The 27,744-nt window shown below is 55.6% G+C and overlaps 3 protein-coding genes across 4 annotated transcripts; all 3 read left to right on the top strand.

The window, feature by feature from the left end:
- The first annotated feature begins 479 nt into the window (after positions 1-479).
- Positions 480-2,272, top strand: LOC145514058 (uncharacterized). Of its 2 annotated transcripts, none has more exons than XM_081511134.1 (3): positions 480-649; positions 1,049-1,361; positions 1,612-2,272. In XM_081511134.1, the coding sequence occupies exons 1-3, from the start codon at positions 515-517 to the stop codon at positions 2,238-2,240; spliced, it is 1,077 nt and encodes a 358-aa protein (XP_081367260.1). In that variant the 5' UTR covers positions 480-514; the 3' UTR covers positions 2,241-2,272. The 2 variants fall into 2 exon arrangements, with proteins under 2 accessions (XP_081367260.1, XP_081367261.1); XM_081511135.1 differs by having other exon boundaries at positions 1,669-2,264.
- Positions 2,273-8,115: 5,843 nt separating this feature from the next.
- Positions 8,116-9,900, top strand: LOC145514065 (uncharacterized). The gene is made up of 3 exons (XM_081511144.1): positions 8,116-8,285; positions 8,685-8,997; positions 9,248-9,900. The coding sequence occupies exons 1-3, from the start codon at positions 8,151-8,153 to the stop codon at positions 9,874-9,876; spliced, it is 1,077 nt and encodes a 358-aa protein (XP_081367270.1). The 5' UTR covers positions 8,116-8,150; the 3' UTR covers positions 9,877-9,900.
- A 5,074-nt stretch (positions 9,901-14,974) lies between these two features.
- LOC145513753 (uncharacterized) lies at positions 14,975-17,535 on the top strand. Its single transcript, XM_081510733.1, has 3 exons — positions 14,975-14,980; positions 16,320-16,632; positions 16,883-17,535. The coding sequence occupies exons 1-3, from the start codon at positions 14,975-14,977 to the stop codon at positions 17,509-17,511; spliced, it is 948 nt and encodes a 315-aa protein (XP_081366859.1). The 3' UTR covers positions 17,512-17,535.
- Positions 17,536-27,744: the final 10,209 nt, after the last annotated feature.

The raw sequence follows: 27,744 nt of genomic DNA, 5'->3' as shown, positions 1-27,744 counted from the left end.
TCTGTGCTGTGTCAGCCCTGGATGGAGTCTTTCTTTCTGAAGTCTCAGCGCACAAGCTCCACGTGATATCAGCCCCAGGTGGAAAGGCATGGAGCTGCTCGTAGGCCGACAGACCTAGGAAACAGATGGGAGAATGACCCCCACTCTGCAGATGGAGAGACCGGGGAAACCCTGAGGGGCATATGCTTGTCCAGGGCCACACCACTTATGAGAAGAAGGAGCCTGGTCTGAGAGCAGCGGGGTCCTCGGAGCTCAGGCCCTGGCTGCACCCAGGCCTCCCCAGGGCTGTGGGCTGGGCTGTGTGGCTGTCACTGTGCCTGCACATGGCCTAAGGGGGGTGGTCGAGCAGTCAGAAACCCAGAGATTCCCTTGCGAAGTTTTGGGGAAGGGACCTCAGCACGAACCCCAGGAAATGATGTCACCTGCCGGCAACAGAACCCAACAGAACCCGCAACCCGGGTATCCAGGCCTCCAGAGCGGAGAGGAGCCCCCAGCCAGATCACTTGCTGCCGGGATGTTCTGCTGTTTGCCCCTGCCCAGAGGCCGGGGCCTCAGGAGAGCTCACAGGCAGTGTGCGTGGGCACCCTGTCGACGTTGGCTCAGGGCACCCCCGAGAGGCCTCTGGCCCTTTGCCCGGAGAAACAGAAAGGTAACACGGGGAGCCCCAGGCGGGGCCAGGCCACCTCTCCCATGCCACCCGGAAACACCGGGTCCTTTGCCTGTGTGTGTGGATGCGGGTTTCTCGGGGTGTGTCTCCCTCAAGGAAGCCCAGGCGGATGTGGGGTCAGAAGCCTGTGGACAAGTTGTGTCCACACCCCAGGGGAGAGCAGGCTGGGTGGGATGGGGAGAGTGCGGGCAGCGCCGGCCGCCCAGGCTGACCTCACACCCTCAGGTGGGTCTCTTTCCTCCCGGGTGGGGATCTGAGCAGACACACGTCTCTGACCCTTCTGGGAAGAGAAGTTCGAGCAGGCAGAAGCAGCGGCTCCACTGGCCAGGCCCAGCTCGGAAAACTCCCAGCATGGCTGGCTGACGGTCACTGTCGTTGCAGAGCTTCCCACGTGATGAGGCCGAGGACGGGGACACCCCGTCCACCTCCCGGAGGGAGGGGTCGGAGCACCACCCCCCCGCCCGTGAGGCCCAGTGCAGGCTCCAGGTGAGCGTGCCCACGGAGGCATCAGCCCCACCGGGGGCGAAGCGGAGGCGGGGAAGGCCTGCTGCCGAGACACCGCCCAGGATACACCCGGCGGCCCAGTCTGAGGCTGCCACGGAGCTCAGCACACCCGGCTCCGACCCAGAGTCCCGAGAACCCCGGCCTCTGAGGCAGCAGGAGGACCTGGAGCCCAGCACGCCAGAGCACAGAGGTGAGGACGCTGGGGCTGGTGCACGGGAGTGTGTGGGGAGGGGGTGCTGAGCTACACACGGACGAGTCCCCGAAAGATGCTGCTGGGCCTGCAGCAAGCGCTGGCCTCACACCCCCACCCCCATCTTGCACACTTCAGTCCCAAAAGACATCCGACCCTGGGTATTCTTTGGGAATCTCTTGGAAGCTTTCTGTCCCGGGATACGCACATGCCAAGGCTGGCCTGTGGGCAAACTTTGCTTCTCCCCCAGCTCTAGCACTGGCCTCCAACTGGAACCAGGCTCTACTTCCCAGACCTGTCCCTACAGAGGTGGTGGCTCCAGGTGCAGGACCCAGGGATCCACCGAGGCCAGATGGAGAACCGAGACTTGCCCTCGCAGAGACACCAGGCCAGCTGGGTACTGGCCAGCACACCGGGCAGATCGGATCTCCGTGCCTGCAGGGCCCCCAGCCCCAGGCACTGATGTCCCACCCCCTCAGCCAGAACCTCCACCTCCACGTGCACCTGTACCTGCTCGGGCTTTGGCAGGAGAACCCGAGGCAGAGGAGGAGTCACCGCCTCGGCAGGGAGAGCCTGCCCTGGCTCCCGCGCAACACCCAGACGCCGACGATGACTCACTCGCCCCTGCAGGAAGAACGAGCCCCCGCTCTGGGCAGAGACCCAGAGCCCTTGCCGGAAACACCACGTCCAGGGGAGCGGTCGGCTCTGCAGCCTCCATCCCTGTCTGCTCACCGTGGACGCCGGCAACTCGGTCTGCCCCCAGGGGACATGGAGTTCCTTTCCCCTGAACTGCTTTGCATTTGGTTTGTTTCCACCTTTCTGGTGATGTTTTATTTTGTGTATGGTTTCCTGTATTTCTCTTGGTTAAGTTGGGATTAGTAAACTTTTTCATCATTGTTGCAATTTGGGAACACTGTTGTGTAACTCTGGTGATACTGTGTTACCATCCCACTTTGTAGTTTCAGACCCGTTCGATCTTTATGCCCCACCCCCCAACAAAGCCTGGATTCAAGGCAAGCACGCCCTGTTCATCCCTCCCCCCGATCCTGAACACAATTTCATCTTTTCTTTCTGCATTCCTTCCTATATTCTTGGTGTCCCCAATCAATGACTCTCAGTGAAATGACTGAAGGAGTTTTTTTCGGACTCTCCACCTACTCTAAGACTCCATTGGAGAGTTCTCATTTGTATGTCATTTGAACTAGCCTTTGATAGCTGAAAGGACGGTGTACGTCCTTTCAAGATATCATGTGCCAAACGAAGCCCTTTTGGCAAATGCCATCATTATCTCCAGGCAGGCATTGCTGTTTGAAGGGTGACATCTCAGCCAGAAGGCAGAGGCTGAGCTCCTCTTGTTGCACCAGCTCCCAAAAGAAGCCAAGAAAGGGAGCTGGAACAACAAACCACCCCAACGCCCAGGAAAGCGTTCTTCATGACAGAAGGCTAGAAAATGACCCAACAACCTTGTGGCCCAGAACCCCTCTAAAAAATCACTGTTCCATAAAAAAGAGAAACACATGGGAAGTTCCAAGGAGAGGCAATGCCCATGGCCAGTGTACTTTAGAGACGGCCTGACCGCTCCGGGGAAGACACGCACCGACGGAACCCCTTGGGAAACAGCAGTGATAGTCCTCACCGTCGTAAGGGTTTCCTCTGGGGACAACCTGCCCTGGGCACCACATGAGGGAGCAGACCGGCTTCTCTTCCTCTGCCCCCACACCATTCACTCATGAAGGCAGCTCAGGTGTTCTCATGCCCTGCCTGCCTGCCTGCCTGCCTGGCTCATCCGTGAGCTGTGCCCACCTCCAGGGCAGGACTCCACCTTCTCCTCTCTGCGTACCGTGAATCTGCACACAGTGGGCTTTCAGAACCTTAGGAGACTTGAGCCATTCCCACTGGAGCCAGAACCCTCCCCAGGAAGGAAAACAGCTGTGGAGTCATTTTGGCCCCAGCACTGGTTCCCAAACCCTGGCGGCTCCTACAGCCTCTACGGTGTGAAGAGGGAGGTCCCTTTTGACAGAGCTTTCCGGCTGTCAGATCTAAGCTGTTGTTTCCCTGTCAGCTGTGTCTCTTCCGTTGCAGCCAGGTGGGCCACGCTGCTCCAAAGGAGCTCACAAGCTGAGTTGCAAGGGAGGTATTGAGAGGACAGGGATGGCTACAACGTGCTGCAAACTGAGTGAGGGTCCCCACAATCCTCAGCAAAGGTCTGTGGTGTGCAAGTGGGGAGTAGAGGGCCCCCAAGTTCCAAAGGAAGGGAGGTACTCGGGAGCTGAAGCCCTTGGCTGCTGTGGTAGCAGCTGCACATGGCAGCTCGTCCACAGTGCACTTCGAATGAGGTCATATGAGCGGGACTCTGGAAATGGCTCCGAAATCCAGAGAAAGGGGTCAGGGTATGTGGGAATCCGGCGGGGGTGGGGGGTGGATGAAGGAAGGTGTCCTTCCTCTCTCCAGTGCAATTTGGTTTGGTGAGTCTCAAAGCTACCAGATGGCACTTCCCAAGTCAGGCCCCCGCAGGAATCAGGGTGGGCTGCGTGCCTCGGCCCCTGCCACAGGGACAAGCCACACCACTGGCCTCCCTGAGCTCAAATGGCCGGATCTGGGGGTTCTGTCTGGGTGCACACCTCCTTGCTGTGGCCAAGTTCCCCCCTTCTCTGAGCACCAGCTTCATCCTCTCGAAGGAGGACATCGATTGCTACCTTGGCACGTTACTCTCTTCATCCTGTGTAGACTCATTAGGCTTATCCTACAATTACTAGCTGGCCCGAAGAGATATCTCCTGAATCCAGATTAAGCTGGAGTCTCCCAGGCTCATCTGGCATGTCTTCCCTGAAGTCTGCCAAAACCCACACCCTTGCATTTCCAGGGACTCCCCTTAGCCAGCTGGGCAGAAAACCCAGCATGCTTCAAACAAGCTGACAGACAAGCGGGAGAGGACTCACGGGCAGACGGCCTCCCTCAGGTCTCGGGTGGAGCTCTGGGACCACAGCAGCAACGGGCCATCCCAGCCCCTGGGCTCAGCAGCGCCCTCATTCTCAGGCCGGCGGCTCTGCCCTGAGGGGAGCAGGAAGGTCACCAACTGCCGCAGGCGGACCTCAAGCCCCTCCCACTGCTGGAGCCTGACCTCCCCCGGCCCCACCCCTTCCCCTACCCCAGCAGGACGAGAGCTCGTCTTCCCCTGGCTTCCAACGTGAGGCCCGGCCCTGGGCCCCGATTGGGCACTGCCCCAGTCCGGAGGCAATCACAGTGGCCAGGGAGGTAGAACGCACCGATTGGCCAGGGCCAGGTCATGTGACCATGCTCCCCAGGAAACTCAAATATTACCAAGATTCCCTAACAAACCAATGAACAAAATTATCCAGTAAACGCAAACCGTACTTTTTAATGAGGCCAATGTCACAGAAAAAAAAAAAAAAGCTTCACAATGAACTGCTCAAGGAAGCTACTAAATAAACTTTCAGAAAATTAAGTCGTTTTTTTTTTTTTTTTAATAGGGTGACGGAGAGCTATACCTTTCCCATCTATGTGAATTTAGGTTTAAACTAGATTTCCCTTGGCTATTATATAAGACAAAAAACCCCACATCACCCCCTTTCACTCCCCCCACCCCCAAAAAGTGTTTTAGTCTATTGAGTTTTTGTGTCCTCAGTTGTGTCTGATTCACGGCAACTCACGAACTCTACACAGCCAGGCTCTTCCGTCCATGGAATTCAGGGCAATTTTTTTCTGTCACAGTAAATGCCCACCCTGGGTGATCCAAAGGCAAGGGCTCAGAGGCTCCTGAGAGAATAACTCCTTTCAGCTGAGCACAGAGCTGGCTCCTCACTGGGATGCCTGTGGCCTGGGGCTCCCAGAGGGGACAGCAGCACTCGCCCCACCGTGTGGTCACTGCTGCAAGTGCAGGCTGCTCCTCACTCCACCTTGACAGTGTCCCTGAGGGCAGAACAGTGTGAATCTACTCAAGGTGGAAATGCAAACTCCGATGCAACCAAACTTCCCACAAGGTCTCCAAAACCACTCAGGAACAGGGAATTGGAAACTGCAGGGCATGACATGAATGGAGATGGAGACTTGACACCTTACACCGAGTTCACTTCCAGTTATCCCTAGACAAAGTTTCCATGAAAACTTGTCACAAATCTAGAAGAACAATGAGCAGAAACCGGACACGTGCTTTGAGTCTTCACACACAAAACTAAAAGGCAGTCCACAAAACAACCCAGAGAATACAGTGGACTTTGCAAAATCAAAGATATCTACCGTGGGAAAGACCTCATTACAAAAGCAAAAGACAGGTCATACCTCGCGAGACGAATGAGTGGAAACACAAAGCTTCTCAAGGACGTGTCTCCAAACAGACAAAGAACACCAACACAACAAGCCTGTGAAAACTAGGGAAAGGTCTGAAGGGACGCCAGACTGAGGAAGACACACACAGAGTATCTCGGATGATGTCCAGCACTGAGGGCCTGAAGAAACAACAGTCTAGTTGCACTCCCTCAGGCCTGTGTGACCCTGGATGAGGCCTCTGTTTCCCGGTGGCTCTGAGAGATGGACAGGGAGGAAGGGGAAGAGAAATCACTTGCACTTGTAATACTCACAGCAAAGTCTTCCAATGAGAAGGGAATTATCACCCCCACTGACAATGCCATTCACTGAAGTGATACCCACGAGTCCATCTAACCCAGAAGGGAAGGAAGGACCTGTTCTCACAAAACGGCGAGAGATGGAAGAAAGAAGATCAAGCCCACACCAATCACTGGAAAGAGAAGCTGTGCTCAGGGCTTGAAAGAATTCCTATTGGGAAAATGTTGTCACAGCCCCACAAGGCAATCCACAGCTTCGATGCTATTCCTCCCAAAATGCCAATGCATGTTCGCACCGAACAAAGAATTGCAAAAGGGGTTACGGAAACAGAAAAGAGCCTAAATTGTCAATACAATCCGACGAAAAAGCCCCGATACGGACGTCCAAGGTTGTGTGAAAGGAAATTAGACGACCAAACTAGGATCCTCAGGAGAGTATCGGAGAAGGCGATGGCGACCCACTCCAGTACTCTTGCCTGGAAAATGCCCTGGACGGAGGAGCCTGGTAGGCTGCAGGCCATGGGGTCGCGCAGAGTCAGACACGACTGAAGTGACTTAGCCGCAGCGGCAGCAGCAGGACAGTATGCTATTGGGAATACAACAACACACACAGATCCAGATCGATGGAATAAAGTTGAGGGTCCAGAAACAAACCCCGGCATCCAAGGTCAACTCATCTCTGACACAGAAGGGGAGAATATCCAAATGGGAACAAGAAAGCCTCTTCAATCAATGTCCATGGGAAAACCAGACAGCTACATCTGAAGAACGCTATTGGTTTTGATCTCACACCACCTCAATATCGGGGAAAAACCTCACCCTAAAGACTGATGTCATGAGATAGCTAGAAAGAAGCGTAGGTCAAAGGCTCCTTAACATCAGAGTCTCCTTGCCATTTGCTGGGCGGAGGTAGAAATGGGTCTCTTCAAGTAAGGGAAAGAGGGAAACCAAGTACACCAATGGGTTTCCATCCAATGGAACCTCTTCACAACAGAGAAGCTAAGCATTCACAAATGCAAAAGATAGGAAATGGAACATGAGAGACTCCTTGCAAGTGGTGTATCTGAGAAGGGGTTCATATGGAAAGAGACGAAGAATGCACAGCACTCAGATTCCAAGAAACACCACCACCACCCTTGACCCTTCCCCCATGACCAACTCCGACCTAAAGCCTTTCTCTCCCTCTAACCTATCCCTAAAACATAACCCTCATCTAATCATATACATGTGCATTCCTAGCATCCATCCATCCACACACGAGAGAGAAAGAGGAAGACACAGACTGAATCGAGAAAGGAAAAGAGAGGGACACAGCCAGAGAGAGACACGGAACCAAAGAGAGGAAAGGAGTCGATGGTCCAGACTTTTCATCAATCTGTCTCGAAGGTAGAAGCAATGACAGCGCCCATCCACCCCAGAAGGGGGAAACGGACGGAAGGTTTGGAGAGGAAAAGACAAGAACGCAGGGAGCCATTAGAAGCTCAGCCACCCGCAGAAGCCGAGCTGGGACACTTGAACAGAATCTCAATGGAAACAGAGGACCAGAAAGTTGGCTACTCTTTTCTATCAGAGAGGGAGACCTTCGAGTCTTCCTTTCGGTCCTCCAACTTGCATGCGGGGTCTCAAAACAGTCAGGAGGGGGAGTGCCTTTTCCTGGGTACCACGGTGCATCCAGGCCTCGTTCTGCCCCATTCTGTGCTGTGTCAGCCCTGGATGGAGTCTTTCTTTCTGAAGTCTCAGCGCACAATCTCCACGTGATATCGGCACCAGGTGGAAAGGCATGGAGCTGCTCGTAGGCGGACAGACCTAGGAAACAGATGGGAGAATGACCCCCACTCTGCAGATGGAGAGACCGGGGAAACCCTGAGGGGCATATGCTTGTCCAGGGCCACACCACTTATGAGAAGAAGGAGCCTGGTCTGAGAGCAGCGGGGTCCTCGGAGCTCAGGCCCTGGCTGCACCCAGGCCTCCCCAGGGCTGTGGGCTGGGCTGTGTGGCTGTCACTGTGCCTGCACATGGCCTAAGGGGGGTGGTCGAGCAGTCAGAAACCCAGAGATTCCCTTGCGAAGTTTTGGGGAAGGGACCTCAGCACGAACCCCAGGAAATGATGTCACCTGCCGGCAACAGAACCCAACAGAACCCGCAACCCGGGTATCCAGGCCTCCAGAGCGGAGAGGAGCCCCCAGCCAGATCACTTGCTGCCGGGATGTTCTGCTGTTTGCCCCTGCCCAGAGGCCGGGGCCTCAGGAGAGCTCACAGGCAGTGTGCGTGGGCACCCTGTCGACGTTGGCTCAGGGCACCCCCGAGAGGCCTCTGGCCCTTTGCCCGGAGAAACAGAAAGGTAACACGGGGAGCCCCAGGCGGCGCCAGGCCACCTCTCCCATGCCACCCGGAAACACCGGGTCCTTTGCCTGTGTGTGTGGATGCGGGTTTCTCGGGGTGTGTCTCCCTCAAGGAAGCCCAGGCGGAGGTGGGGTCAGAAGCCTGCGGACAAGTTGTGTCCACACCCCAGGGGAGAGCAGGCTGGGTGGGATGGGGAGAGTGCGGGCAGCGCCGGCCGCCCAGGCTGACCTCACACCCTCAGGTGGGTCTCTTTCCTCCCGGGTGGGGATCTGAGCAGACACACGTCTCTGACCCTTCTGGGAAGAGAAGTTCGAGCAGGCAGAAGCAGCGGCTCCACTGGCCAGGCCCAGCTCGGAAAACTCCCAGCACGGCTGGCTGACGGTCACTGTCGTTGCAGAGCTTCCCACGTGATGAGGCCGAGGACGGGGACACCCCGTCCACCTCCCGGAGGGAGGGGTCGGAGCACCACCCCCCCGCCCGTGAGGCCCAGTGCAGGCTCCAGGTGAGCGTGCCCACGGAGGCATCAGCCCCACCGGGGGCGAAGCGGAGGCGGGGAAGGCCTGCTGCCGAGACACCGCCCAGGATACACCCGGCGGCCCAGTCTGAGGCTGCCACGGAGCTCAGCACACCCGGCTCCGACCCAGAGTCCCGAGAACCCCGGCCTCTGAGGCAGCAGGAGGACCTGGAGCCCAGCACGCCAGAGCACAGAGGTGAGGACGCTGGGGCTAGTGCACGGGAGTGTGTGGGGAGGGGGTGCTGAGCTACACACGGACGAGTCCCCGAAAGATGCTGCTGGGCCTGCAGCAAGCGCTGGCCTCACACCCCCACCCCCATCTTGCACACTTCAGTCCCAAAAGACATCCGACCCTGGGTATTCTTTGGGAATCTCTTGGAAGCTTTCTGTCCCGGGATACGCACATGCCAAGGCTGGCCTGTGGGCAAACTTTGCTTCTCCCCCAGCTCTAGCACTGGCCTCCAACTGGAACCAGGCTCTACTTCCCAGACCTGTCCCTACAGAGGTGGTGGCTCCAGGTGCAGGACCCAGGGATCCACCGAGGCCAGATGGAGAACCGAGACTTGCCCTCGCAGAGACACCAGGCCAGCTGGGTACTGGCCAGCACACCGGGCAGATCGGATCTCCGTGCCTGCAGGGCCCCCAGCCCCAGGCACTTATGTCCCACCCCCTCAGCCAGAACCTCCACCTCCACGTGCACCTGTACCTGCTCGGGCTTTGGCAGGAGAACCCGAGGCAGAGGAGGAGTCACCGCCTCGGCAGGGAGAGCCTGCCCTGGCTCCCGCGCAACACCCAGACGCCGACGATGACTCACTCGCCCCTGCAGGAAGAACGAGCCCCCGCTCTGGGCAGAGACCCAGAGCCCTTGCCGGAAACACCACGTCCAGGGGAGCGGTCGGCTCTGCAGCCTCCATCCCTGTCTGCTCACCGTGGACGCCGGCAACTCGGTCTGCCCCCAGGGGACATGGAGTTCCTTTCCCCTGAACTGCTTTGCATTTGGTTTGTTTCCACCTTTCTGGTGATGTTTTATTTTGTGTATGGTTTCCTGTATTTCTCTTGGTTAAGTTGGGATTAGTAAACTTTTTCATCATTGTTGCAATTTGGGAACACTGTTGTGTAACTCTGGTGATACTGTGTTACCATCCCACTTTGTAGTTTCAGACCCGTTCGATCTTTATGCCCCACCCCCCAACAAAGCCTGGATTCAAGGCAAGCACGCCCTGTTCATCCCTCCCCCCGATCCTGAACACAATTTCATCTTTTCTTTCTGCATTCCTTCCTATATTCTTGGTGTCCCCAATCAATGACTCTCAGTGAAATGACTGAAGGAGTTTTTTTCGGACTCTCCACCTACTGTAAGACTCCATTGGAGAGTTCTCATTTGTATGTCATTTGAACTAGCCTTTGATAGCTGAAAGGACGGTGTACGTCCTTTCAAGATATCATGTGCCAAACGAAGCCCTTTTGGCAAATGCCATCATTATCTCCAGGCAGGCATTGCTGTTTGAAGGGTGACATCTCAGCCAGAAGGCAGAGGCTGAGCTCCTCTTGTTGCACCAGCTCCCAAAAGAAGCCAAGAAAGGGAGCTGGAACAACAAACCACCCCAACGCCCAGGAAAGCGTTCTTCACGACAGAAGGCTAGAAAATGACCCAACAACCTTGTGGCCCAGAACCCCTCTAAAAAATCACTGTTCCATAAAAAAGAGAAACACATGGGAAGTTCCAAGGAGAGGCAATGCCCATGGCCAGTGTACTTTAGAGACGGCCTGACCGCTCCGGGGAAGACACGCACCGACGGAACCCCTTGGGAAACAGCAGTGATAGTCCTCACCGTCGTAAGGGTTTCCTCTGGGGACAACCTGCCCTGGGCACCACATGAGGGAGCAGACCGGCTTCTCTTCCTCTGCCCCCACAGCATTCACTCATGAAGGCAGCTCAGGTGTTCTCATGCTCTGCCTGCCTGCCTGCCTGCCTGGCTCATCCGTGAGCTGTGCCCACCTCCAGGGCAGGACTCCACCTTCTCCTCTCTGTGTACCGTGAATCTGCACACAGTGGGCTTTCAGAACCTTAGGAGACTTGAGCCATTCCCACTGGAGCCAGAACCCTCCCCAGGAAGGAAAACAGCTCTGGAGTCATTTTGGCCCCAGCACTGGTTCCCAAACCCTGGCGGCTCCTACAGCCTCTACGGTGTGAAGAGGGAGGTCCCTTTTGACAGAGCTTTCCGGCTGTCAGATCTAAGCTGTTGTTTCCCTGTCAGCTGTGTCTCTTCCGTTGCAGCCAGGTGGGCCACGCTGCTCCAAAGGAGCTCACAAGCTGAGTTGCAAGGGAGGTATTGAGAGGACAGGGATGGCTACAACGTGCTGCAAACTGAGTGAGGGTCCCCACAATCCTCAGCAAAGGTCTGTGGTGTGCAAGTGGGGAGTAGAGGGCCCCCAAGTTCCAAAGGAAGGGAGGTACTCGGGAGCTAAAGCCCTTGGCTGCTGTGGTAGCAGCTGCACATGGCAGCTCGTCCACAGTGCACTTCGAATGAGGTCATATGAGCGGGACTCTGGAAATGGCTCCGAAATCCAGAGAAAGGGGTCAGGGTATGTGGGAATCCGGCGGGGGTGGGGGGTGGATGAAGGAAGGTGTCCTTCCTCTCTCCAGTGCAATTTGCTTTGGTGAGTCTCAAAGCTACCAGATGGCACTTCCCAAGTCAGGCCCCCGCAGGAATCAGGGTGGGCTGCGTGCCTCGGCCCCTGCCACAGGGACAAGCCACACCACTGGCCTCCCTGAGCTCAAATGGCCGGACCTGGGGGTTCTGTCTGGGTGCACACCTCCTTGCTGTGGCCAAGTTCCCCCCTTCTCTGAGCACCAGCTTCATCCTCTCGAAGGAGGACATCGATTGCTACCTTGGCACGTTACTCTCTTCATCCTGTGAAGACTCATTAGGCTTATCCTACAATTACTAGCTGGCCCGAAGAGATATCTCCTGAATCCAGATTAAGCTGGAGTCTCCCAGGCTCATCTGGCATGTCTTCCCTGAAGTCTGCCAAAACCCACACCCTTGCATTTCCAGGGACTCCCCTTAGCCAGCTGGGCAGAAAACCCAGCATGCTTCAAACAAGCTGACAGACAAGCGGGAGAGGACTCACGGGCAGACGGCCTCCCTCAGGTCTCGGGTGGAGCTCTGGGACCACAGCAGCAACGGGCCATCCCAGCCCCTGGGCTCAGCAGCGCCCTCATTCTCAGGCCGGCGGCTCTGCCCTGAGGGGAGCAGGAAGGTCACCAACTGCCGCAGGCGGACCTCAAGCCCCTCCCACTGCTGGAGCCTGACCTCCCCCGGCCCCACCCCTTCCCCTACCCCAGCAGGACGAGAGCTCGTCTTCCCCTGGCTTCCAACGTGAGGCCCGGCCCTGGGCCCCGATTGGGCACTGCCCCAGTCCGGAGCCAATCACAGTGGCCAGGGAGGTGGAACGCACCGATTGGCCAGGGCCAGGTCATGTGACCATGCTCCCCAGGAAACTCAAATATTACCAAGATTCCCTAACAAACCAATGAACAAAATTATCCAGTAAACGCAAACCGTACTTTTTAATGAGGCCAATGTCACAGAAAAAAAAAAAAATGCTTCACAATGAACTGCTCAAGGAAGCTACTAAATAAACTTTCAGAAAAGTTAAGTCGTTTTTTTTTTTTTTTAATAGGGTGACGGAGAGCTATACCTTTCCCATCTATGTGAATTTAGGTTTAAACTAGATTTCCCTTGGCTATTATATAAGACAAAAAACCCCACATCACCCCCTTTCACTCCCCCCACCCCCAAAAAGTGTTTTAGTCTATTGAGTTTTTGTGTCCTCAGTTGTGTCTGATTCACGGCAACTCACGAACTCTACACAGCCAGGCTCTTCCGTCCATGGAATTCAGGGCAATTTTTTTCTGTCACAGTAAATGCCCACCCTGGGTGATTCAAAGGCAAGGGCTCAGAGGCTCCTGAGAGACTAACTCCTTTCAGCTGAGCACAGAGCTGGCTCCTCACTGGGATGCCTGTGGCCTGGGGCTCCCAGAGGGGACAGCAGCACTCGCCCCACCGTGTGGTCACTGCTGCAAGTGCAGGCTGCTCCTCACTCCCCCTTGACAGTGTCCCTGAGGGCAGAACAGTGTGAATCTACTCAAGGTGGAAATGCAAACTCCGATGCAACCAAACTTCCCACAAGGTCTCCAAAACCACTCAGGAACAGGGAATTGGAAACTGCAGGGCATGACATGAATGGAGATGGAGACTTGACACCTTACACCGAGTTCACTTCCAGTTATCCCTAGACAAAGTTTCCATGAAAACTTGTCACAAATCTAGAAGAACAATGAGCAGAAACCGGACACGTGCTTTGAGTCTTCACACACAAAACTAAAAGGCAGTCCACAAAACAACCCAGAGAATACACTGGACTTTGCAAAATCAAAGATATCTACCGTGGGAAAGACCTCATTACAAAAGCAAAAGACAGGTCATACATCGCGAGACGAATGAGTGGAAACACAAAGCTTCTCAAGGACGTGTCTCCAAACAGACAAAGAACACCAACACAACAAGCCTGTGAAAACTAGGGAAGGTCTGAAGGGACGCCAGACTGAGGAAGACACACACAGAGTATCCCGGATGATGTCCAGCACTGAGGGCCTGAAGAAACAACAGTCTGGTTGCACTCCCTCAGGCCTGTGTGACCCTGGATGAGGCCTCTGTTTCCCGGTGGCTCTGAGAGATGGACAGGGAGGAAGGGGAAGAGAAATCACTTGCACTTCTAATACTCACAGCAAAGTCTTCCAATGAGAAGGGAATTATCACCCCCACTGACAATGCCATTCACTGAAGTGATACCCACGAGTCCATCTAACCCAGAAGGGAAGGAAGGACCTGTTCTCACAAAACGGCGAGAGATGGAAGAAAGAAGATCAAGCCCACACCAATCACTGGAAAGAGAAGCTGTGCTCAGGGCTTGAAAGAATTCCTATTGGGAAAATGATGTCACAGCCCCACAAGGCAATCCACAGCTTCGATGCTATTCCTCCCAAAATGCCAATGCATGTTCGCACCGAACAAAGAATTGCAAAAGGGGTTACGGAAACAGAAAAGAGCCTAAATTGTCAATACAATCCGACGAAAAAGCCCCGATACGGACGTCCAAGGTTGTGTGAAAGGAAATTAGACGACCAAACTAGGATCCTCAGGAGAGTATCGGAGAAGGCGATGGCGACCCACTCCAGTACTCTTGCCTGGAAAATGCCCTGGACGGAGGAGCCTGGTAGGCTGCAGGCCATGGGGTCGCGCAGAGTCAGACACGACTGAAGTGACTTAGCCGCAGCGGCAGCAGCAGGACAGTATGCTATTGGGAATACAACAACACACACAGATCCAGATCGATGGAATAAAGTTGAGGGTCCAGAAACAAACCCCGGCATCCAAGGTCAACTCATCTCTGACACAGAAGGGGAGAATATCCAAATGGGAACAAGAAAGCCTCTTCAATCAATGTCCATGGGAAAACCAGACAGCTACATCTGAAGAACGCTATTGGTTTTGATCTCACACCACCTCAATATCGGGGAAAAACCTCACCCTAAAGACTGATGTCATGAGATAGCTAGAAAGAAGCGTAGGTCAAAGGCTCCTTAACATCAGAGTCTCCTTGCCATTTGCTGGGCGGAGGTAGAAATGGGTCTCTTCAAGTAAGGGAAAGAGGGAAACCAAGTACACCAATGGGTATCCATCCAATGGAACCTCTTCACAACAGAGAAGCTAAGCATTCACAAATGCAAAAGATAGGAAACGGAACATGAGAGACTCCTTGCAAGTGGTGTATCTGAGAAGGGGTTCATATGGAAAGAGACGAAGAATGCACAGCACTCAGATTCCAAGAAACACCACCACCACCCTTGACCCTTCCCCCATGACCAACTCCGACCTAAAGCCTTTCTCTCCCTCTAACCTATCCCTAAAACATAACCCTCATCTAATCATATACATGTGCATTCCTAGCATCCATCCATCCACACACGAGAGAGAAAGAGGAAGACACAGACTGAATCGAAAAAGGAAAAGAGAGGGACACAGCCAGAGAGAGACACGGAACCAAAGAGAGGAAAGGAGTCGATGGTCCAGACTTTTCATCAATCTGTCTCGAAGGTCCAAGCAATGTCAGCGCCCATCCACCCCAGAAGGGGGAAAAGGACGGAAGGTTTGGAGAGGAAAAGACAAGAACACAGGGAGCCATTAGAAGCTCAGCCACCCGCAGAAGCCGAGCTGGGACACTTGAACAGAATCTCAATGGAAACAGAGGACCAGAAAGTTGGCTACTCTTTTGTATCAGAGAGGGAGACCTTCGAGTCTTCCTTTCGGTCCTCCAACTTGCATGCGGGGTCTCCAAACAGTCAGGAGGGGGAGTGCCTTTTCCTGGGTACCACGGCGCATCCAGGCCTCATTCTGCCCCATTCTGTGCTGTGTCAGCCCTGGATGGAGTCTTTCTTTCTGAAGTCTCAGCGCACAAGCTCCACGTGATATCGGCCCCAGGTGGAAAGGCATGGAGCTGCTCGTAGGCCGACAGACCTAGGAAACAGATGGGAGAATGACCCCCACTCTGCAGATGGAGAGACCGGGGAAACCCTGAGGGGCATATGCTTGTCCAGGGCCACACCACTTATGAGAAGAAGGAGCCTGGTCTGAGAGCAGCGGGGTCCTCGGAGCTCAGGCCCTGGCTGCACCCAGGCCTCCCCAGGGCTGTGGGCTGGGCTGTGTGGCTGTCACTGTGCCTGCACATGGCCTAAGGGGGGTGGTCGAGCAGTCAGAAACCCAGAGATTCCCTTGCGAAGTTTTGGGGAAGGGACCTCAGCACGAACCCCAGGAAATGATGTCACCTGCCGGCAACAGAACCCAACAGAACCCACAACCCGGGTATCCAGGCCTCCAGAGCGGAGAGGAGCCCCCAGCCAGATCACTTGCTGCCAGGATGTTCTGCTGTTTGCCCCTGCCCAGAGGCCGGGGCCTCAGGAGAGCTCACAGGCAGTGTGCGTGGGCACCCTGTCGACCTTGGCTCAGGGCACCCCCGAGAGGCCTCTGGCCCTTTGCCCGGAGAAACAGAAAGGTAACACGGGGAGCCCCAGGCGGGGCCAGGCCACCTCTCCCATGCCACCCGGAAACAGCGGGTCCTTTGCCTGTGTGTGTGGATGCGGGTTTCTCGGGGTGTGTCTCCCTCAAGGAAGCCCAGGCGGATGTGGGTTCAGAAGCCTGCGGACAAGTTGTGTCCACACCCCAGGGGAGAGCAGGCTGGGTGGGATGGGGAGAGTGCGGGCAGCGCCGGCCGCCCAGGCTGACCTCACACCCTCAGGTGGGTCTCTTTCCTCCCGGGTGGGGATCTGAGCAGACACACGTCTCTGACCCTTCTGGGAAGAGAAGTTCGAGCAGGCAGAAGCAGCGGCTCCACTGGCCAGGCCCAGCTCGGAAAACTCCCAGCACGGCTGGCTGACGGTCACTGTCGTTGCAGAGCTTCCCACGTGATGAGGCCGAGGACGGGGACACCCCGTCCACCTCCCGGAGGGAGGGGTCGGAGCACCACCCCCCCGCCCGTGAGGCCCAGTGCAGGCTCCAGGTGAGCGTGCCCACGGAGGCATCAGCCCCACCGGGGGCGAAGCGGAGGCGGGGAAGGCCTGCTGCCGAGACACCGCCCAGGATACACCCGGCGGCCCAGTCTGAGGCTGCCACGGAGCTCAGCACACCCGGCTCCGACCCAGAGTCCCGAGAACCCCGGCCTCTGAGGCAGCAGGAGGACCTGGAGCCCAGCACGCCAGAGCACAGAGGTGAGGACGCTGGGGCTGGTGCACGGGAGTGTGTGGGGAGGGGGTGCTGAGCTACACACGGACGAGTCCCCGAAAGATGCTGCTGGGCCTGCAGCAAGCGCTGGCCTCACACCCCCACCCCCATCTTGCACACTTCAGTCCCAAAAGACATCCGACCCTGGGTACTCTTTGGGAATCTCTTGGAAGCTTTCTGTCCCGGGATACGCACATGCCAAGGCTGGCCTGTGGGCAAACTTTGCTTCTCCCCCAGCTCTAGCACTGGCCTCCAACTGGAACCAGGCTCTACTTCCCAGACCTGTCCCTACAGAGGTGGTGGCTCCAGGTGCAGGACCCAGGGATCCACCGAGGCCAGATGGAGAACCGAGACTTGCCCTCGCAGAGACACCAGGCCAGCTGGGTACTGGCCAGCACACCGGGCAGATCGGATCTCCGTGCCTGCAGGGCCCCCAGCCCCAGGCACTGATGTCCCACCCCCTCAGCCAGAACCTCCACCTCCACGTGCACCTGTACCTGCTCGGGCTTTGGCAGGAGAACCCGAGGCAGAGGAGGAGTCACCGCCTCGGCAGGGAGAGCCTGCCCTGGCTCCCGCGCAACACCCAGACGCCGACGATGACTCACTCGCCCCTGCAGGAAGAACGAGCCCCCGCTCTGGGCAGAGACCCAGAGCCCTTGCCGGAAACACCACGTCCAGGGGAGCGGTCGGCTCTGCAGCCTCCATCCCTGTCTGCTCACCGTGGACGCCGGCAACTCGGTCTGCCCCCAGGGGACATGGAGTTCCTTTCCCCTGAACTGCTTTGCATTTGGTTTGTTTCCACCTTTCTGGTGATGTTTTATTTTGTGTATGGTTTCCTGTATTTCTCTTGGTTAAGTTGGGATTAGTAAACTTTTTCATCATTGTTGCAATTTGGGAACACTGTTGTGTAACTCTGGTGATACTGTGTTACCATCCCAATTTGTAGTTTCAGACCCGTTCGATCTTTATGCCCCACCCCCCAACAAAGCCTGGATTCAAGGCAAGCACGCCCTGTTCATCCCTCCCCCCGATCCTGAACACAATTTCATCTTTTCTTTCTGCATTCCTTCCTATATTCTTGGTGTCCCCAATCAATGACTCTCAGTGAAATGACTGAAGGAGTTTTTTTCGGACTCTCCACCTACTGTAAGACTCCATTGGAGAGTTCTCATTTGTATGTCATTTGAACTAGCCTTTGATAGCTGAAAGGACGGTGTACGTCCTTTCAAGATATCATGTGCCAAACGAAGCCCTTTTGGCAAATGCCATCATTATCTCCAGGCAGGCATTGCTGTTTGAAGGGTGACATCTCAGCCAGAAGGCAGAGGCTGAGCTCCTCTTGTTGCACCAGCTCCCAAAAGAAGCCAAGAAAGGGAGCTGGAACAACAAACCACCCCAACGCCCAGGAAAGCGTTCTTCACGACAGAAGGCTAGAAAATGACCCAACAACCTTGTGGCCCAGAACCCCTCTAAAAAATCACTGTTCCATAAAAAAGAGAAACACATGGGAAGTTCCAAGGAGAGGCAATGCCCATGGCCAGTGTACTTTAGAGACGGCCTGACCGCTCCGGGGAAGACACGCACCGACGGAACCCCTTGGGAAACAGCAGTGATAGTCCTCACCGTCGTAAGGGTTTCCTCTGGGGACAACCTGCCCTGGGCACCACATGAGGGAGCAGACCGGCTTCTCTTCCTCTGCCCCCACACCATTCACTCATGAAGGCAGCTCAGGTGTTCTCATGCCCTGCCTGCCTGCCTGCCTGCCTGGCTCATCCGTGAGCTGTGCCCACCTCCAGGGCAGGACTCCACCTTCTCCTCTCTGTGTACCGTGAATCTGCACACAGTGGGCTTTCAGAACCTTAGGAGACTTGAGCCATTCCCACTGGAGCCAGAACCCTCCCCAGGAAGGAAAACAGCTGTGGAGTCATTTTGGCCCCAGCACTGGTTCCCAAACCCTGGCGGCTCCTACAGCCTCTACGGTGTGAAGAGGGAGGTCCCTTTTGACAGAGCTTTCCGGCTGTCAGATCTAAGCTGTTGTTTCCCTGTCAGCTGTGTCTCTTCCGTTGCAGCCAGGTGGGCCACGCTGCTCCAAAGGAGCTCACAAGCTGAGTTGCAAGGGAGGTATTGAGAGGACAGGGATGGCTACAACGTGCTGCAAACTGAGTGAGGGTCCCCACAATCCTCAGCAAAGGTCTGTGGTGTGCAAGTGGGGAGTAGAGGGCCCCCAAGTTCCAAAGGAAGGGAGGTACTCGGGAGCTAAAGCCCTTGGCTGCTGTGGTAGCAGCTGCACATGGCAGCTCGTCCACAGTGCACTTCGAATGAGGTCATATGAGCGGGACTCTGGAAATGGCTCCGAAATCCAGAGAAAGGGGTCAGGGTATGTGGGAATCCGGCGGGGGTGGGGGGTGGATGAAGGAAGGTGTCCTTCCTCTCTCCAGTGCAATTTGGTTTGGTGAGTCTCAAAGCTACCAGATGGCACTTCCCAAGTCAGGCCCCCGCAGGAATCAGGGTGGGCTGCGTGCCTCGGCCCCTGCCACAGGGACAAGCCACACCACTGGCCTCCCTGAGCTCAAATGGCCGGATCTGGGGGTTCTGTCTGGGTGCACACCTCCTTGCTGTGGCCAAGTTCCCCCCTTCTCTGAGCACCAGCTTCATCCTCTCGAAGGAGGACATCGATTGCTACCTTGGCACGTTACTCTCTTCATCCTGTGAAGACTCATTAGGCTTATCCTACAATTACTAGCTGGCCCGAAGAGATATCTCCTGAATCCAGATTAAGCTGGAGTCTCCCAGGCTCATCTGGCATGTCTTCCCTGAAGTCTGCCAAAACCCACACCCTTGCATTTCCAGGGACTCCCCTTAGCCAGCTGGGCAGAAAACCCAGCATGCTTCAAACAAGCTGACAGACAAGCGGGAGAGGACTCACGGGCAGACGGCCTCCCTCAGGTCTCGGGTGGAGCTCTGGGACCACAGCAGCAACGGGCCATCCCAGCCCCTGGGCTCAGCAGCGCCCTCATTCTCAGGCCGGCGGCTCTGCCCTGAGGGGAGCAGGAAGGTCACCAACTGCCGCAGGCGGACCTCAAGCCCCTCCCACTGCTGGAGCCTGACCTCCCCCGGCCCCACCCCTTCCCCTACCCCAGCAGGACGAGAGCTCGTCTTCCCCTGGCTTCCAACGTGAGGCCCGGCCCTGGGCCCCGATTGGGCACTGCCCCAGTCCGGAGCCAATCACAGTGGCCAGGGAGGTGGAACGCACCGATTGGCCAGGGCCAGGTCATGTGACCATGCTCCCCAGGAAACTCAAATATTACCAAGATTCCCTAACAAACCAATGAACAAAATTATCCAGTAAACGCAAACCGTACTTTTTAATGAGGCCAATGTCACAGAAAAAAAAAAAAAATGCTTCACAATGAACTGCTCAAGGAAGCTACTAAATAAACTTTCAGAAAAGTTAAGTCGTTGTTTTTTTTTTTTTTAATAGGGTGACGGAGAGCTATACCTTTCCCATCTATGTGAATTTAGGTTTAAACTAGATTTCCCTTGGCTATTATATAAGACAAAAAACCCCACATCACCCCCTTTCACTCCCCCCACCCCCAAAAAGTGTTTTAGTCTATTGAGTTTTTGTGTCCTCAGTTGTGTCTGATTCACGGCAACTCACGAACTCTACACAGCCAGGCTCTTCCGTCCATGGAATTCAGGGCAATTTTTTTCTGTCACAGTAAATGCCCACCCTGGGTGATCCAAAGGCAAGGGCTCAGAGGCTCCTGAGAGACTAACTCCTTTCAGCTGAGCACAGAGCTGGCTCCTCACTGGGATGCCTGTGGCCTGGGGCTCCCAGAGGGAACAGCAGCACTCGCCCCACCGTGTGGTCACTGCTGCAAGTGCAGGCTGCTCCTCACTCCCCCTTGACAGTGTCCCTGAGGGCAGAACAGTGTGAATCTACTCAAGGTGGAAATGCAAACTCCGATGCAACCAAACTTCCCACAAGGTCTCCAAAACCACTCAGGAACAGGGAATTGGAAACTGCAGGGCATGACATGAATGGAGATGGAGACTTGACACCTTACACCGAGTTCACTTCCAGTTATCCCTAGACAAAGTTTCCATGAAAACTTGTCACAAATCTAGAAGAACAATGAGCAGAAACCGGACACGTGCTTTGAGTCTTCACACACAAAACTAAAAGGCAGTCCACAAAACAACCCAGAGAATACACTGGACTTTGCAAAATCAAAGGTATCTACCGTGGGAAAGACCTCATTACAAAAGCAAAAGACAGGTCATACATCGCGAGACGAATGAGTGGAAACACAAAGCTTCTCAAGGACGTGTCTCCAAACAGACAAAGAACACCAACACAACAAGCCTGTGAAAACTAGGGAAAGGTCTGAAGGGACGCCAGACTGAGGAAGACACACACAGAGTATCCCGGATGATGTCCAGCACTGAGGGCCTGAAGAAACAACAGTCTAGTTGCACTCCCTCAGGCCTGTGTGACCCTGGATGAGGCCTCTGTTTCCCGGTGGCTCTGAGAGATGGACAGGGAGGAAGGGGAAGAGAAATCACTTGCACTTCTAATACTCACAGCAAAGTCTTCCAATGAGAAGGGAATTATCACCCCCACTGACAATGCCATTCACTGAAGTGATACCCACGAGTCCATCTAACCCAGAAGGGAAGGAAGGACCTGTTCTCACAAAACGGCGAGAGATGGAAGAAAGAAGATCAAGCCCACACCAATCACTGGAAAGAGAAGCTGTGCTCAGGGCTTGAAAGAATTCCTATTGGGAAAATGATGTCACAGCCCCACAAGGCAATCCACAGCTTCGATGCTATTCCTCCCAAAATGCCAATGCATGTTCGCACCGAACAAAGAATTGCAAAAGGGGTTACGGAAACAGAAAAGAGCCTAAATTGTCAATACAATCCGACGAAAAAGCCCCGATACGGACGTCCAAGGTTGTGTGAAAGGAAATTAGACGACCAAACTAGGATCCTCAGGAGAGTATCAGAGAAGGCGATGGCGACCCACTCCAGTACTCTTGCCTGGAAAATGCCCTGGACGGAGGAGCCTGGTAGGCTGCAGGCCATGGGGTCGCGCAGAGTCAGACACGACTGAAGTGACTTAGCCGCAGCGGCAGCAGCAGGACAGTACGCTATTGGGAATACAACAACACACACAGATCCAGATCGATGGAATAAAGTTGAGGGTCCAGAAACAAACCCCGGCATCCAAGGTCAACTCATCTCTGACACAGAAGGGGAGAATATCCAAATGGGAACAAGAAAGCCTCTTCAATCAATGTCCATGGGAAAACCAGACAGCTACATCTGAAGAACGCTATTGGTTTTGATCTCACACCACCTCAATATCGGGGAAAAACCTCACCCTAAAGACTGATGTCATGAGATAGCTAGAAAGAAGCGTAGGTCAAAGGCTCCTTAACATCAGAGTCTCCTTGCCATTTGCTGGGCGGAGGTAGAAATGGGTCTCTTCAAGTAAGGGAAAGAGGGAAACCAAGTACACCAATGGGTATCCATCCAATGGAACCTCTTCACAACAGAGAAGCTAAGCATTCACAAATGCAAAAGATAGGAAACGGAACATGAGAGACTCCTTGCAAGTGGTGTATCTGAGAAGGGGTTCATATGGAAAGAGACGAAGAATGCACAGCACTCAGATTCCAAGAAACACCACCACCACCCTTGACCCTTCCCCCATGACCAACTCCGACCTAAAGCCTTTCTCTCCCTCTAACCTATCCCTAAAACATAACCCTCATCTAATCATATACATGTGCATTCCTAGCATCCATCCATCCACACACGAGAGAGAAAGAGGAAGACACAGACTGAATCGAAAAAGGAAAAGAGAGGGACACAGCCAGAGAGAGACACGGAACCAAAGAGAGGAAAGGAGTCGATGGTCCAGACTTTTCATCAATCTGTCTCGAAGGTACAAGCAATGACAGCGCCCATCCACCCCAGAAGGGGGAAAAGGACGGAAGGTTTGGAGCGGAAAAGACAAGAACACAGGGAGCCATTAGAAGCTCAGCCACCCGCAGAAGCCGAGCTGGGACACTTGAACAGAATCTCAATGGAAACAGAGGACCAGAAAGTTGGCTACTCTTTTGTATCAGAGAGGGAGACCTTCGAGTCTTCCTTTCGGTCCTCCAACTTGCATGCGGGGTCTCAAAACAGTCAGGAGGGGGAGTGCCTTTTCCTGGGTACCACGGCGCATCCAGGCCTCGTTCTGCCCCATTCTGTGCTGTGTCAGCCCTGGATGGAGTCTTTCTTTCTGAAGTCTCAGCGCACAAGCTCCACGTGATATCGGCCCCAGGTGGAAAGGCATGGAGCTGCTCGTAGGCCGACAGACCTAGGAAACAGATGGGAGAATGACCCCCACTCTGCAGATGGAGAGACCGGGGAAACCCTGAGGGGCATATGCTTGTCCAGGGCCACACCACTTATGAGAAGAAGGAGCCTGGTCTGAGAGCAGCGGGGTCCTCGGAGCTCAGGCCCTGGCTGCACCCAGGCCTCCCCAGGGCTGTGGGCTGGGCTGTGTGGCTGTCACTGTGCCTGCACATGGCCTAAGGGGGGTGGTCGAGCAGTCAGAAACCCAGAGATTCCCTTGCGAAGTTTTGGGGAAGGGACCTCAGCACGAACCCCAGGAAATGATGTCACCTGCCGGCAACAGAACCCAACAGAACCCGCAACCCGGGTATCCAGGCCTCCAGAGCGGAGAGGAGCCCCCAGCCAGATCACTTGCTGCCAGGATGTTCTGCTGCTTGCCCCTGCCCAGAGGCCGGGGCCTCAGGAGAGCTCACAGGCAGTGAGCGTGGGCACCCTGTCGACGTTGGCTCAGGGCACCCCCGAGAGGCCTCTGGCCCTTTGCCCGGAGAAACAGAAAGGTAACACGGGGAGCCCCAGGCGGGGCCAGGCCACCTCTCCCATGCCACCCGGAAACACCGGGTCCTTTGCCTGTGTGTGTGGATGCGGGTTTCTCGGGGTGTGTCTCCCTCAAGGAAGCCCAGGCGGAGGTGGGGTCAGAAGCCTGCGGACAAGTTGTGTCCACACCCCAGGGGAGAGCAGGCTGGGTGGGATGGGGAGAGTGCGGGCAGCGCCGGCCGCCCAGGCTGACCTCACACCCTCAGGTGGGTCTCTTTCCTCCCGGGTGGGGATCTGAGCAGACACACGTCTCTGACCCTTCTGGGAAGAGAAGTTCGAGCAGGCAGAAGCAGCGGCTCCACTGGCCAGGCCCAGCTCGGAAAACTCCCAGCACGGCTGGCTGACGGTCACTGTCGTTGCAGAGCTTCCCACGTGATGAGGCCGAGGACGGGGACACCCCGTCCACCTCCCGGAGGGAGGGGTCGGAGCACCACCCCCCCGCCCGTGAGGCCCAGTGCAGGCTCCAGGTGAGCGTGCCCACGGAGGCATCAGCCCCACCGGGGGCGAAGCGGAGGCGGGGAAGTCCTGCTGCCGAGACACCACCCAGGATACACCCGGCGGCCCAGTCTGAGGCTGCCACGGAGCTCAGCACACCCGGCTCCGACCCAGAGTCCCGAGAACCCCGGCCTCTGAGGCAGCAGGAGGACCTGGAGCCCAGCACGCCAGAGCACAGAGGTGAGGACGCTGGGGCTGGTGCATGGGAGTGTGTGGGGAGGGGGTGCTGAGCTACACACGGACGAGTCCCCGAAAGATGCTGCTGGGCCTGCAGCAAGCGCTGGCCTCACACCCCCACCCCCATCTTGCACACTTCAGTCCCAAAAGACATCCGACCCTGGGTACTCTTTGGGAATCTCTTGGAAGCTTTCTGTCCCGGGATACGCACATGCCAAGGCTGGCCTGTGGGCAAACTTTGCTTCTCCCCCAGCTCTAGCACTGGCCTCCAACTGGAACCAGGCTCTACTTCCCAGACCTGTCCCTACAGAGGTGGTGGCTCCAGGTGCAGGACCCAGGGATCCACCGAGGCCAGATGGAGAACCGAGACTTGCCCTCGCAGAGACACCAGGCCAGCTGGGTACTGGCCAGCACACCGGGCAGATCGGATCTCCGTGCCTGCAGGGCCCCCAGCCCCAGGCACTTATGTCCCACCCCCTCAGCCAGAACCTCCACCTCCACGTGCACCTGTACCTGCTCGGGCTTTGGCAGGAGAACCCGAGGCAGAGGAGGAGTCACCGCCTCGGCAGGGAGAGCCTGCCCTGGCTCCCGCGCAACACCCAGACGCCGACGATGACTCACTCGCCCCTGCAGGAAGAACGAGCCCCCGCTCTGGGCAGAGACCCAGAGCCCTTGCCGGAAACACCACGTCCAGGGGAGCGGTCGGCTCTGCAGCCTCCATCCCTGTCTGCTCACCGTGGACGCCGGCAACTCGGTCTGCCCCCAGGGGACATGGAGTTCCTTTCCCCTGAACTGCTTTGCATTTGGTTTGTTTCCACCTTTCTGGTGATGTTTTATTTTGTGTATGGTTTCCTGTATTTCTCTTGGTTAAGTTGGGATTAGTAAACTTTTTCATCATTGTTGCAATTTGGGAACACTGTTGTGTAACTCTGGTGATACTGTGTTACCATCCCAATTTGTAGTTTCAGACCCGTTCGATCTTTATGCCCCACCCCCCAACAAAGCCTGGATTCAAGGCAAGCACGCCCTGTTCATCCCTCCCCCCGATCCTGAACACAATTTCATCTTTTCTTTCTGCATTCCTTCCTATATTCTTGGTGTCCCCAATCAATGACTCTCAGTGAAATGACTGAAGGAGTTTTTTTCGGACTCTCCACCTACTGTAAGACTCCATTGGAGAGTTCTCATTTGTATGTCATTTGAACTAGCCTTTGATAGCTGAAAGGACGGTGTACGTCCTTTCAAGATATCATGTGCCAAACGAAGCCCTTTTGGCAAATGCCATCATTATCTCCAGGCAGGCATTGCTGTTTGAAGGGTGACATCTCAGCCAGAAGGCAGAGGCTGAGCTCCTCTTGTTGCACCAGCTCCCAAAAGAAGCCAAGAAAGGGAGCTGGAGCAACAAACCACCCCAACGCCCAGGAAAGCGTTCTTCACGACAGAAGGCTAGAAAATGACCCAACAACCTTGTGGCCCAGAACCCCTCTAAAAAATCACTGTTCCATAAAAAAGAGAAACACATGGGAAGTTCCAAGGAGAGGCAATGCCCATGGCCAGTGTACTTTAGAGACGGCCTGACCGCTCCGGGGAAGACACGCACCGACGGAACCCCTTGGGAAACAGCAGTGATAGTCCTCACCGTCGTAAGGGTTTCCTCTGGGGACAACCTGCCCTGGGCACCACATGAGGGAGCAGACCGGCTTCTCTTCCTCTGCCCCCACACCATTCACTCATGAAGGCAGCTCAGGTGTTCTCATGCCCTGCCTGCCTGCCTGCCTGCCTGGCTCATCCGTGAGCTGTGCCCACCTCCAGGGCAGGACTCCACCTTCTCCTCTCTGTGTACCGTGAATCTGCACACAGTGGGCTTTCAGAACCTTAGGAGACTTGAGCCATTCCCACTGGAGCCAGAACCCTCCCCAGGAAGGAAAACAGCTGTGGAGTCATTTTGGCCCCAGCACTGGTTCCCAAACCCTGGCGGCTCCTACAGCCTCTACGGTGTGAAGAGGGAGGTCCCTTTTGACAGAGCTTTCCGGCTGTCAGATCTAAGCTGTTGTTTCCCTGTCAGCTGTGTCTCTTCCGTTGCAGCCAGGTGGGCCACGCTGCTCCAAAGGAGCTCACAAGCTGAGTTGCAAGGGAGGTATTGAGAGGACAGGGATGGCTACAACGTGCTGCAAACTGAGTGAGGGTCCCCACAATCCTCAGCAAAGGTCTGTGGTGTGCAAGTGGGGAGTAGAGGGCCCCCAAGTTCCAAAGGAAGGGAGGTACTCGGGAGCTAAAGCCCTTGGCTGCTGTGGTAGCAGCTGCACATGGCAGCTCGTCCACAGTGCACTTCGAATGAGGTCATATGAGCGGGACTCTGGAAATGGCTCCGAAATCCAGAGAAAGGGGTCAGGGTATGTGGGAATCCGGCGGGGGTGGGGGGTGGATGAAGGAAGGTGTCCTTCCTCTCTCCAGTGCAATTTGGTTTGGTGAGTCTCAAAGCTACCAGATGGCACTTCCCAAGTCAGGCCCCCGCAGGAATCAGGGTGGGCTGCGTGCCTCGGCCCCTGCCACAGGGACAAGCCACACCACTGGCCTCCCTGAGCTCAAATGGCCGGATCTGGGGGTTCTGTCTGGGTGCACACCTCCTTGCTGTGGCCAAGTTCCCCCCTTCTCTGAGCACCAGCTTCATCCTCTCGAAGGAGGACATCGATTGCTACCTTGGCACGTTACTCTCTTCATCCTGTGAAGACTCATTAGGCTTATCCTACAATTACTAGCTGGCCCGAAGAGATATCTCCTGAATCCAGATTAAGCTGGAGTCTCCCAGGCTCATCTGGCATGTCTTCCCTGAAGTCTGCCAAAACCCACACCCTTGCATTTCCAGGGACTCCCCTTAGCCAGCTGGGCAGAAAACCCAGCATGCTTCAAACAAGCTGACAGACAAGCGGGAGAGGACTCACGGGCAGACGGCCTCCCTCAGGTCTCGGGTGGAGCTCTGGGACCACAGCAGCAACGGGCCATCCCAGCCCCTGGGCTCAGCAGCGCCCTCATTCTCAGGCCGGCGGCTCTGCCCTGAGGGGAGCAGGAAGGTCACCAACTGCCGCAGGCGGACCTCAAGCCCCTCCCACTGCTGGAGCCTGACCTCCCCCGGCCCCACCCCTTCCCCTACCCCAGCAGGACGAGAGCTCGTCTTCCCCTGGCTTCCAACGTGAGGCCCGGCCCTGGGCCCCGATTGGGCACTGCCCCAGTCCGGAGCCAATCACAGTGGCCAGGGAGGTGGAACGCACCGATTGGCCAGGGCCAGGTCATGTGACCATGCTCCCCAGGAAACTCAAATATTACCAAGATTCCCTAACAAACCAATGAACAAAATTATCCAGTAAACGCAAACCGTACTTTTTAATGAGGCCAATGTCACAGAAAAAAAAAAAAAATGCTTCACAATGAACTGCTCAAGGAAGCTACTAAATAAACTTTCAGAAAAGTTAAGTCGT

The sequence above is a fragment of the Giraffa tippelskirchi genome, chromosome 7, assembly GCF_054371585.1.
Source record: "Giraffa tippelskirchi isolate mGirTip1 chromosome 7, T2T-mGirTip1v1.2.pri, whole genome shotgun sequence".
In the NCBI taxonomy this organism is placed as follows: domain Eukaryota; kingdom Metazoa; phylum Chordata; class Mammalia; order Artiodactyla; family Giraffidae; genus Giraffa; species Giraffa tippelskirchi.
Note: the sequence above shows the minus strand (reverse complement) of the source record. Positions and strands in the feature narration are given on the sequence as shown.

Bases quoted from the DNA above. Each gene is read 5' to 3' on its own strand.
- LOC145514065 (XM_081511144.1), top strand. From the start codon at position 8,151: ATGTTCTGCTGTTTGCCCCTGCCCAGAGGCCGGGGCCTCAGGAGAGCT. The intron at 8,286-8,684 runs GTAACACGGGGA...CTGTCGTTGCAG, and splicing joins TTGCCCGGAGAAACAGAAAG to AGCTTCCCACGTGATGAGGC. The intron at 8,998-9,247 runs GTGAGGACGCTG...CTTCTCCCCCAG, and splicing joins CAGCACGCCAGAGCACAGAG to CTCTAGCACTGGCCTCCAAC.
- LOC145514058 (XM_081511134.1), top strand. From the start codon at position 515: ATGTTCTGCTGTTTGCCCCTGCCCAGAGGCCGGGGCCTCAGGAGAGCT. The intron at 650-1,048 runs GTAACACGGGGA...CTGTCGTTGCAG, and splicing joins TTGCCCGGAGAAACAGAAAG to AGCTTCCCACGTGATGAGGC. The intron at 1,362-1,611 runs GTGAGGACGCTG...CTTCTCCCCCAG, and splicing joins CAGCACGCCAGAGCACAGAG to CTCTAGCACTGGCCTCCAAC.
- LOC145513753 (XM_081510733.1), top strand. The intron at 16,633-16,882 runs GTGAGGACGCTG...CTTCTCCCCCAG, and splicing joins CAGCACGCCAGAGCACAGAG to CTCTAGCACTGGCCTCCAAC.